The sequence below is a fragment of the Bombina bombina genome, chromosome 1 (assembly GCF_027579735.1).
Source record: "Bombina bombina isolate aBomBom1 chromosome 1, aBomBom1.pri, whole genome shotgun sequence".
NCBI classification, from domain to species: Eukaryota; Metazoa; Chordata; class Amphibia; order Anura; family Bombinatoridae; genus Bombina; species Bombina bombina.
In genome coordinates this window covers 242,374,172-242,386,137 of record NC_069499.1, presented here as the reverse complement: position 1 = coordinate 242,386,137, position 11,966 = coordinate 242,374,172, and the positions used below count along the sequence as shown (strand labels likewise).

The 11,966-nt window shown below is 40.8% G+C and overlaps 1 protein-coding gene across 1 annotated transcript in view; it reads left to right on the top strand.

The window, feature by feature from the left end:
• IVD (isovaleryl-CoA dehydrogenase) overlaps positions 1 to 2,072 on the top strand; it is a 146,650-nt gene extending 144,578 nt beyond the window's left edge. Inside the window, exons 11-12 of the mRNA XM_053697896.1 lie at positions 484 to 556; positions 1,294 to 2,072. Of these exons, the coding sequence (XP_053553871.1) occupies positions 484 to 556; positions 1,294 to 1,427 (207 nt within the window). The 3' untranslated portion in view covers positions 1,428 to 2,072. The remainder of the gene's footprint in view (positions 1 to 483; positions 557 to 1,293) is intronic.
• Positions 2,073 to 11,966: the final 9,894 nt, after the last annotated feature.

Sequence of the window (11,966 nt, the reverse complement as noted above, 5' to 3'; positions counted from 1 at the left end):
ATAGTAACCCAGGTTCTGAACCAAAAATGGGCCAGCTCTTAAGCTTACATTCATGGTTTTTAAATAAAGATAGCAAGAGAACAAAGAAAAATTGATGATAACAATAGTAAATTAGAAAGTTGCTTAAAATCGCATGCTCTATCTGAACCGTGAAAGAAAAAAAATTGGGTTTAGTGTCTTGAGAGGGGATTATTTTTTATTTTTTGTGTAAAATTAATTTGACAAACTTTTATATGAGCTAGATAGATACATTAGATAGAGAACTTTTTTGATTTGTTCTTATATTTTATATTGGTACTATCTTATTATTAAACCCTTAAACTACTGCATATGTGATGTATGTACATAATTACTACTTTCAGGAGAAGTGGCTTGGGCATATTAAATGTATAACCCTGGACTGAATTCTGAATATAAATCATTGTACAGGATTGGTAATGTTAGACATGCAGCATGTGATCTATTCTGTATGATGTTCTGCAGGATTGTGCTGGGGTTATCCTGTATGCAGCAGAAAGTGCCACTCAACTTGCCCTGGATGGTATTCAGTGTCTAGGTAAGTATGTAATACTGTTGTCATGACAACCAGTTACTGTAGTGTTGTGTCATTCTGATAAGCTGGTTAAGGGTACATGGGTCCCAAAATACAGCTGCAAGTTTAACGAACATGGAACTTCTAAAAATGTGGAACTAATGCACAAAATATACGTTTGTATTTTTGTATAATTTTAATGCAGCTTTTGAGACTCTATTTCCCTCTCATGGCTACAAGCAGAAGGAATTACAATGTATAGACTGTCTATAATATAAATATGTAATATGATAAAAACGTCTCTGTGCATTTTTCCATTTGCTGATTTTTTTTTTTTTCTTATTTGGGTTTGGTGACTGCTCAATACTAAGCTGGGCTACTTAATGGGCTATAATAGTCGACGAATTACATGGTTTAATTCATTAGAGAATGTCATTTTAAGACTGCTCACCCTACACTACTTTGTGTTTAACCCCAACAAATGGGTTAAATACACAGTAGAAGTGCCAGAGTGGAACCTGCTGCTGATGCAATCAGCAATGCTAGTTACACATCTGAGTCATGTGACTAGCACTGCTGATCAGATCAGGGACGGGGTTTGGTTGGAAGCAGCTCTTCAACTGTGTGTTTAACACCTTTGCAGGGGTTAAACACACATTAGTGCAGGGTCGATAGTCTTAAAATGACATGCTTTAACAAATTAGAGCATTTAATATTTCAGCTATTATGGCCCTTTAAACATTTTACTCTGTCTTCTTCAGGGGGAAATGGATACATCAATGATTATCCCATGGGTCGTTTCCTTCGAGATGCCAAACTGTATGAAATCGGTGCAGGAACCAGTGAAGTTCGGAGATTAGTAATTGGTCGAGCCTTTAATGCCATGTACAAATAGCCTGGGATTGAAACACGCCTACAGATTGAGGCAGGAGGTCAGACAATCCTCTACATCATGTGAAGAAAGTCTCATTGGTTTGTTTTTAACCCCCTTCAATGCATAAAGGGGCTATCAAAGCACAACAGACAAGTACAGGATTACGGCACTGAATGAATGAATCATACTTGCAGGGAAATGTTCTGAACAAAATAGTGCAATCTGCTCTATGAGGTGTTGGTGTATGGGCTTTATTATTGAATGTAAAATTCAAGAAAATACTCAATTTCACATGTTTGAGTCAGTGCGATCTCAAGCCTGAACTGTTGTTAATCCTGTGCAGGATTGTTTAAATCATAAAGTAGCACTTACACAGACGCACAGCAATGGCTAACACATTTCCTATGGAAAGTACTTATTTCAGCCATGTAGGTAAAGCTATCCGCTTTGTTCTCTTTTTGGCTGAGCTACTTTCTTGGTGTATGTGGCTGAGATCAATACTTGAAATAAAAACTGCTGTAGTTTCAAATCGACTCAGAAGATAAATTTCAGAACCGTAAAAGGACACTAAAGCCTTTTTTATATACAGTATGTATCAACAATTTAGTACTACATTGTAAAAGATCTGCATAAAAATAAATGTTTTAAAATATCTTTAATATAAAAGTTTTCTTTTTATTAGCAAAATTTGCATTGTTTTGCACCCTGCGGGTCTCTTGATTCTGTTTATTTTATCTCTTCTGGGTCCTTTAGGGGCAGATATCACATAGTTTCTGCGCTTATTAAGCAATCACTTTGTAGCTTGTTGCAGTGTGATTTTCAAACCGATGTTATGCACTCCAGCTACTCTGGTAACAAAAAATAAAAGTATTATTGTTGAAGTTAAAGGGATATTCCAGCCAAAATTGGAAACCACATGGGTGCATTTCGGTAATGAACAGAAGCAATTTTGTAATATACATGCATTAGCAAAAATGCTTCTAATAAAAGCTATAGCTGTTTCAAAAGTGAATTTAAGTATGCAACGTGCACCAGCATTTTAAATACAGCACTTGCTCGGAGAGCCTAAGGTGTTTATACTATCTTGAAATGACTCAATTTAATTGCTGTCATGATACAAGCCCCACTGATAATCTGAGCAGCTGCAGTATTGAAAATGTGTGTGCAGTGACAATATCTAGCTATGCTTCACATGCGCATGCAGAGAAAAATATTAACACTAAAACAGTGATAACTTTTACTAGAAGCATTTTTGCCAATACATGTATATTGAAAATATGTTTCTATTCAAATATGTAATAAATCTATGTGCATTTAAATTTTGAATGGAATGTCCCTTTAAGCTATAATTAACTAATTTTTGTTTGTTGCACAGAAAAATGTATGATTTTTTTTTTATATAAAAGGAGTAAATTAGAAAGTTGCTTAAAATTGCATGATCTATCTGAATCATGAAAGAAAAAAAATTGGGTTTAGTGTCCCTTTAATGACAAGACACAGCATTCAGATTATATCCAAACATAAACATAGAACATCATATTCGAAATGTTCATTCGTGCACGACATTCCGTAACGAATCAGGAAGAAGGTGGCAGCAAGGTGCAACACCTTGAGATCTGTGCAAATCCAGATAACAAGAAAAAAACGTGGCTCTGAAAAGAGCCCAATGCTGCTTGCTTGCCGCTGCATTTTTTATGTTACAGAACGATGTGCACAAATGTACATATCTATTACAAATACAAACTGGACTTCAATGTTCTTGTTTACAATAAGCCTGCAGTGGTTTACGCAGCCGAATATACAGCATATACTCCAAAATGGCGCCGGACCACTGATGAACTCGGTTGATCCTGTGGAACCTTGCGACATGGTCCCGGACACTCAGAGCTTGGTGGAGGATGCTGAGACTGCAGGTGCCCGAAGCTCAACAGAGAAATATTTACTCCAGCTAAGACAGTTGCCCAGACTGAGCTGCTATCCACCATTTACAAAGCAAAGCTCCGTAACAACGATCCAGTCTATTTTTAATACCAAAGTATCGAAGCAGGCTCACGGTATGAGACATGGTGGTAACTAACAGAGGGATTTTTAAAATTGAACACCTACCCACTATCGTGCTTGAACAGAAGAGCATCAGCTTCGGTGTTGAGATGGTGGCCACAGAAAACATAACTTACATTATCTCCAAGGAACATTACAAGACCAGACGTTAAGTCTGGAAGTGCTTCTCATCCTGGCATCTCCCTCATATCTACATAAATAGAAGGGGAATAGGGTGAATATTTTTCTACAATAATAGACTCTGCTCCCGAGGTCTACCAGATAGAATACCCGTGGGTGGAGCTCCTGATTACAGGACACTTTATCTCATTTTACAAATATGAAGGCCACCAGCTGAATCCACAAGATACCCATATAGGCTTACTGTTCAAGCATGCATATACATATTTATACCTATTTTCTGTGCAGTTTTGGAATTGCTGATTTGTTATTTGTTTACTAATATTAATGCTGTTTATAGTTATACACAGATGCTTCCTAGATGAAATGAGGCTAAGATATACACGTTGACAGATTTTGTTTTTTATTTTATCTAAAAACACGATGCATGATGTAACAGTTATTTATATTCTCTGTATCATTTACTATTCTTCTAAGGTGGTGATAGTCGACCAACAGTAGCGCTTGATATTTTGCTTTGCAGATACTATGGGAGAGCACAATGTCTAATAATTAACAATATGCTATAAGGAGGGTCTTCTCTTAAATTTGTATCAATATGTCATAAATATTTGGGGGTATTGTCACCTGATATAAATCACTACTTATATTGACATAACACTAGTTGATCTAGGTTAGCCTTGACCTTTTTCTTTTGCAAGATGTACCGAGTCCACGGATTCATCATAACTTGTGGGATATTGTCCTTCCTGACAGGAAGTAGCAAAGAGAGCACCACAGCAGAGCTGTCTATATAGCTCCCCCCTTAACTCCACCCCCCAGTCATTCTCTTTGCTGGCTCTAAGCAGCAAGAGTAAAGAGAAGAGGTGTTAAACTGTTAGTTTTATTTTATCTTCAATCAAGTGTTTGTTATTTTTAAATGGCACCGGTGTTGTACTATTTACTCTCAGGCAGGACATAGATGAAGATTTCTGCCTGTAGGATGATGATCTTAGCATTTGTAACTAAGGTCCACTGCTGTTCCCACATGAGCTGAGGAGTACAGGAAAACTTCAGTGTGAGGAACGGTTTCTTGCTATACAGCAATGAGGTATGTTCAGTCATATTTTCTGCAGAGACTGTGTTAACTCAGAAAGGCTGACAGTGTCCCCATTAGGGGAAGGGGAAGCAGTAATTCTAGTGTTATCAGAGGTTTTTACTAGCTTGCATAAAGGGTTAATTTCTCCTGTTAAGTGTGGTCAGTCCACGGGTCATCATTACTTCTGGGATATTAACTCCTCCCCAACAGGAAGTGCAAGAGGATTCATCCAGCAGAGCTGCTATATAGCTCCTCCCCTCTACGTCACCCCCAGTCATTCTCTTGCACCCAACGAATAGATAGGATGTGTGAGAGGACTGTGGTGATTATACTTAGTTTTATACCTTCAATCAAAAGTTTGTTATTTTATAATAGCACCGGAGTGTGTTATTCCTCCTCTGGTAGAATTTGAAGAAGAATCTACCTGAGTTTTTTTCTATGATTTTAGCCGGAGTAGTTAAGATCATATTGCTGTTTCTCGGCCATCTGAGGAGAGGTAAACTTCAGATCAGGGGACAGCGGGCAGATTAATCTGCAAGAGGTATGTAGCAGCTTATTATTTTCTGACAATGGAATTGATGAGAAAATTCTGCCATACCGATATAATGTAAACTCAGCCTTAAATGCAGTAGCAGCAACTGGTATCAGGCTGTCATGTATGTATATTTTACACTTCAGTATTCTGGGGAATGGCACTTCACTGGAATTATACTGTATGCATAAGACTTTAGCCTAATTTGCAGGGACTAGCAACAGGCTTTTTAATAACACTTAATTTATTTAATGTTAAACGTTTTTTGCTGGCATGTAAAATCGTTTAATTTTCTGAGGTACTGGGTGAAAAAATGTTTGGGCACTATTTTTCCACTTGGCAGTCATTTTTATTTAATTTATGACAGTTTACTGATCTCTCTCACTGTTGTGTATGAGGGGGAGGGGCCTTTTTTGGCGCTTTTGCTACGCATCAAAAAATTCAGTCAGAAGTTTATTGTCTTCCCTGCATGATCCGGTTCATCTCTACAGAACTCAGGGGTCTTCAAAACTTGTTTTGAGGGAGGTAATCACTCACAGCAGAGCTGTGAGATTGTAGTTGACTGTGATAAAAAAACGTTTATTTCTGTATCTTTTTTCTGCTATCAGGGTTAATTATCCTTTACTAATGGGAGCAATCCTTTGCTAAAAGTGTGTTTTTTACAAAGATTTGATGCTATAACTTTTCAGTTTATCAATTTTCAACTGTCATAACTTTTTCTGTGCTTCTTATAGGCACAGTACGTTTTGCATATTATTGTAAATTACTTGAAAAGTATTTCCAAGTTGCTAGTTTATTTGCTAGTGTGTTAAACATGTCTGATTCAGAGGAAGATATCTGTGCTATATGTGCTAAAGCCAAAGTGGAGCCCAATAGAAATTTATGTACTAACTGCATTGATGCTACTTTAAATAAAAGTCAATCTGTACAAATTGAACATATTTCACCAAACAACGAGGGGAGAGTTATGCCGACTAACTCGCCTCACGTGTCAGTACCTGCATCTCCCGCTCGGGAGGTGCGTGATATTGTAGCGCCGAGTACATCTGGGCGGCCATTACAGATCACATTACAGGATATGGCTACTGTTATGACTGAAGTTTTGGCTAAATTACCAGAACTAAGAGGTAAGCGTGATCACTCTGGGGTGAGAACAGAGTGCGCTGATAATATTAGGGCCATGTCAGATACTGCGTCACAATTTGCAGAACATGAGGACGGAGAGCTTCATTCTGCGGGTGACGGTTCTGATCCCAAAAAGACTGGATTCAGATATTTCAAATTTTAAATTTAAGCTGGAAAACCTCCGTGTATTACTAGGGGAGGTGTTAGCGGCTCTGAATGATTGTAACACAGTTGCAATACCAGAGAAATTGTGTAGGTTGGATAAATATTTTGCGGTACCGTCGAGTACTGACGTTTTTCCTGAAATTGTTACTAAGGAGTGGGATAGACCCGGTGTGCCGTTCTCACCCCCTCCAATATTTAGAAAGATGTTTCCAATAGACGCCACCACACGGGACTTATGGCAAACGGTCCCTAAGGTGGAGGGAGCAGTTTCTACTTTAGCTAAGCGTACCACTATCCCGGTGGAGGATAGCTGTGCCTTTTCAGATCCAATGGATAAAAAGTTAGAGGGTTACCTTAAGAAAATGTTTGTTCAACAAGGTTTTATATTGCAACCTCTTGCATGCATTGCGCCTGTCACGGCTGCAGCAGCATTTTGGTTTGAGTCTCTGGAAGAGACACTTGAATCAGCTCCTTTAGATGAGATTACACACAAGCTTAAAGCCCTTAAGTTAGCTAACTCATTTATTTCGGATGCCGTAGTACATTTAACTAAACTTACGGCTAAGAATTCCGGATTCGCCATTCAGGCGCGCAGAGCACTGTGGCTAAAATCCTGGTCAGCTGATGTTACTTCTAAATCTAAATTGCTTAATATTCCTTTCAAAGGGCAGACCTTATTCGGGCCCGGGTTGAAAGAAATTATCGCTGACATTACAGGGGGTAAGGGCCATGCCCTGCCTCAAGACAGAGCCAAACCTAAGGCTAGACAGTCTAATTTTCGTTTCTTTCGTAATTTCAAAGCAGGAGCAGCATCAACTTCCTCTGCACCAAATCAGGAAGGAGCTGTTGCTCGCTACAGACAAGGCTGGAGACCTAACCAGTCCTGGAACAAGGGCAAGCAGGCCAGGAAACCTGCTGCTGCCCCTAAGACAGCATGAATCGAGGGCCCCCGATCCGGGAACGGATCTAGTGGGGGGCAGACTTTCTCTCTTCGCCCAGGCTTGGGCAAGAGATGTCCAGGATCCCTGGGCGTTAGAGATCATATCTCAGGGATACCTTCTGGACTTCAAATCCTCTCCCCCAAGAGGGAGATTTCATCTGTCAAGGTTGTCAACAAACCAAATAAAGAAAGAGGCGTTTCTACGCTGCGTACAAGATCTTTTATTAATGGGAGTGATCCATCCGGTTCCGCGGTCGGAACAAGGACAAGGGTTTTACTCAAATCTGTGGTTCCCAAAAAAGAGGGAACTTTCAGGCCAATCTTGGATTTAAAGATCCTAAACAAATTCCTAAGAGTTCCATCGTTCAAAATGGAAACTATTCAGACAATTTTACCCATGATCCAAAAGGGTCAGTACATGACCACAGTGGATTTAAAGGATGCTTACCTTCACATACCGATTCACAAAGATCATTACCGGTATCTAAGATTTGCCTTTCTAGACAGGCATTACCAGTTTGTAGCTCTTCCATTCGGATTGGCTACGGCTCCAAGAATCTTCACAAAGGTTCTGGGTGCTCTTCTGGCGGTACTAAGACCGCGAGGAATTTCGGTAGCTCCGTACCTAGACGACATTCTGATACAAGCTTCAAGCTTTCAAACTGCCAAGTCTCATACAGAGTTAGTACTGGCATTTCTAAGGTCGCATGGATGGAAGGTGAACGAAAAGAAGAGTTCTCTCTTTCCACTCACAAGAGTTCCCTTCTTGGGGACTCTGATAGATTCTGTAGAAATGAAGATTTACCTGACAGAAGACAGGTTAACAAAGCTTCAAAATGCATGCCGTGTCCTTCATTCCATTCAACACCCGTCAGTAGCTCAATGCATGGAGGTGATCGGCTTAATGGTAGCGGCAATGGACATAGTACCCTTTGCACGCCTACATCTCAGACCGCTGCAATTGTGCATGCTAAGTCAGTGGAATGGGGATTACTCAGACTTGTCCCCTACTCTGAATCTGGATCAAGAGACCAGAAATTCTCTTCTATGGTGGCTTTCTCGGCCACATCTGTCCAGGGGGATGCCATTCAGCAGGCCGGACTGGACAATTGTAACAACAGACGCCAGCCTACTAGGTTGGGGCGCTGTCTGGAATTCTCTGAAGGCTCAGGGACTATGGAATCAGGAGGAGAGTCTCCTACCAATAAACATTCTGGAATTGAGAGCAGTTCTCAATGCCCTTCTGGCTTGGCCCCAGTTAACAACTCGGGGGTTCATCAGGTTTCAGTCGGACAACATCACGACTGTAGCTTACATCAACCATCAGGGAGGGACAAGAGCTCCCTAGCAATGATGGAAGTATCAAAGATAATTCGCTGGGCAGAGTCTCACTCTTGCCACCTGTCAGCAATCCACATCCCGGGAGTGGAGAACTGGGAGGCGGATTTCTTAAGTCGTCAGACTTTTCATCCGGGGGAGTGGGAACTTCATCCGGAGGTCTTTGCCCAAATACTTCGACGTTGGGGCAAACCAGAGATAGATCTCATGGCGTCTCGACAGAATGCCAAGCTTCCTCGTTACGGGTCCAGATCCAGGGATCCGGGAGCGGTTCTGATAGATGCTTTGACAGCACCTTGGACCTTCGGGATGGCTTATGTGTTTCCACCCTTCCCGATGCTTCCTCGATTGATTGCCAGAATCAAACAGGAGAGAGCATCAGTGATTCTAATAGCGCCTGCATGGCCACGCAGGACTTGGTATGCAGATCTAATGGACATGTCATCCTGTCCACCTTGGTCTCTACCTCTGAAACAGGACCTTCTGATCCAGGGTCCCTTCAAACATCAAAATCTAATTTCTCTGAAGCTGACTGCTTGGAAATTGAACGCTTGATTTTATCAAAACGTGGTTTTTCTGAGTCAGTTATTGATACCTTAATACAGGCTAGGAAGCCTGTTACCAGAAAGATTTATCATAAGATATGGCGCAAATACTTATATTGGTGCGAATCCAAGAGTTACTCATGGAGTAAGGTTAGGATTCCGAGGATATTGTCTTTTCTACAAGAAGGTTTAGAAAAGGGTTTATCCGCTAGTTCCTTAAAGGGACAGATTTCAGCTCTGTCCATTCTTTTACACAAACGTCTGTCAGAAGTTCCGGACGTTCAAGCTTTTTGTCGGGCTTTAGCTAGGATCAAGCCTGTGTTTAAAACTGTTGCTCCACCATGGAGTTTGAACTTAGTTCTTAATGTTTTACAGGGTGTTCCGTTTGAACCCCTTCATTCCATTGATATCAAGCTGTTATCTTGGAAAGTTCTATTTTTAATGGCGATTTCCTCGGCTCGAAGAGTCTCTGAGTTATCCGCCTTACATTGTGATTCTCCTTATCTGATTTTTCATTCAGACAAGGTAGTTCTGCGTACTAAACCTGGGTTCCTACCTAAGGTGGTCACTAACAGGAATATCAATCAAGAGATTGTGGTTCCATCTTTGTGTCCTAATCCTTCTTCGAAGAAGGAACGTCTGCTACACAATCTAGATGTAGTCCGTGCCCTAAAACTTTATCTACAGGCAACTAAGGATTTTCGACAAACGTCTTCCCTGTTTGTCGTTTATTCTGGTCAGAGGAGAGGTCAAAAAGCTTCGGCTACCTCTCTCTCTTTTTGGCTTTGTAGCATAATTCGGTTAGCCTATGAGACTGCTGGACAGCAGCCTCCTGAAAGAATTACAGCACATTCTACTAGAGCTGTGGCTTCCACTTGGCCTTTAAGAATGAGGCTTCTGTTGAACAGATTTGCAAGGCTGCAACTTGGTCTTCTCTTCATACTTTTTCCAAATTTTACAAATTTGACACTTTTGCTTCTTCGGAGGCTGTTTTTGGGAGAAAGGTTCTTCAGGCAGTGGTTCCTTCCGTATAAAGAGCCTGCCTGTCCCTCCCGTCATCTGTGTACTTTAGCTTTGGTATTGGTATCCCAGAAGTAATGATGACCCGTGGACTGACCACACTTAACAGGAGAAAACAAAATTTATGCTTACCTGATAAATTCCTTTCTCCTGTAGTGTGGTCAGTCCACGGCCCGCCCTGTTTTTTATGGCAGGTAAAAAAAATTTGAATTATACTCCAGTCACCACTACACCCTTTGGCTTCTCCTTTCTCGTTGGTCCTTGGTCGAATGACTGGAGGTGACGTAGAGGGGAGGAGCTATATAGCAGCTCTGCTGGGTGAATCCTCTTGCACTTTCTGTTGGGGAGGAGTTAATATCCCAGAAGTAATGATGACCCGTGGACTGACCACACTACAGGAGAAAGGAATTTATCAGGTAAGCATAAATTTTGTTTTTTTTGTGGGCACTCAGTTTATGTGAATTTGGGACAAACGTTTTTGTGTCTGGGAGTAACGTTTTCTGTTTTATGGGACATTTGCTTGAGGGTTCCTTGGGGTTGTTTATAACCCACATGGCTTTCAGGCAGGGTTTGTTAGCTTTGTGTAGGCCCCAGCAACATCGAGTGAGGTGGGCGGGGCCCACATTTACAAGCAGCAAGCAACTTCTCCTGAGGTCCTGATAGTCTTCTGAGGGACTAATTGAAGCTTTAAACCCCATATTATCGCTTCCTAAGGGCAGGTAGGGTCACAGCATAGCTGTGGCAAGGTGCTTTAGGGGGTTTTAACCAGTTTTAGACACTTATCAATCCGTGTTTTTTCATTTGGGGGTCTATTGCTTTTTTACTTTTAACCTGTTTTGCAGTTTGTGTATGCCTTTTTTTCTCTTAAAGGTACAGTACTGTTTTTGCAAATTGTGTTTTTTTTCATTAAATAAAGTGTTTTCCAAGCTTGCTTGCTTGATTACTAGCCTGTTAAACATGTCTGACACTGAGGAAACTCATTGTTCAATTTGTTTAGAAGCCATTGTGGAACCCCCTCTAAGAATGTGTCACAATTGTACTGATATGTCTATAAATTGCAAACAGCATATTTTGACTTATAAGAATTTGGCATTAAATGATTCTCAGACAGAAGTAAATCAGGTTTCGCCATCTAGTTCTCCCCAAGTGTCACATCCAGTTACGCCCGCACAAGCGACGCCAAGTACTTTTCTTTCACCTTGCAAGATATGGCTTCAGTTATGAATACTACCCTCACAGAGGTTTTACCTAAACTGCCAGGGTTGCAAGGGAAGCGCAGTAGCTCTGGGTTAAGAACAAATGCTGAGCCTTCTGACGCTTTAGTAGCCGTATCCGATATTCCCTCACAATGTTCTGAGGTAGGGATGAGGGATTTGCTGTCTGAGGAAGAGATTTCTGATTCAGGAAAGATGTTCCCTCAGACAGATTCAGATATGATGGCATTTAAATTTAAGCTAGAGCACCTACGTTAATTGCTCAGGGAGGTTTTAGCTACTCTGGATGATTGTGACCCTATTGTCGTTCCAGAGAAATTGTGTAAAATGGACAAATATTTAGAGGTTCCTGTTTACCCTGATGTTTTTCCGGTCCCTAAGAGGATTTCGGACATTGTTACTAAGGAGTGGGATAGACCAGG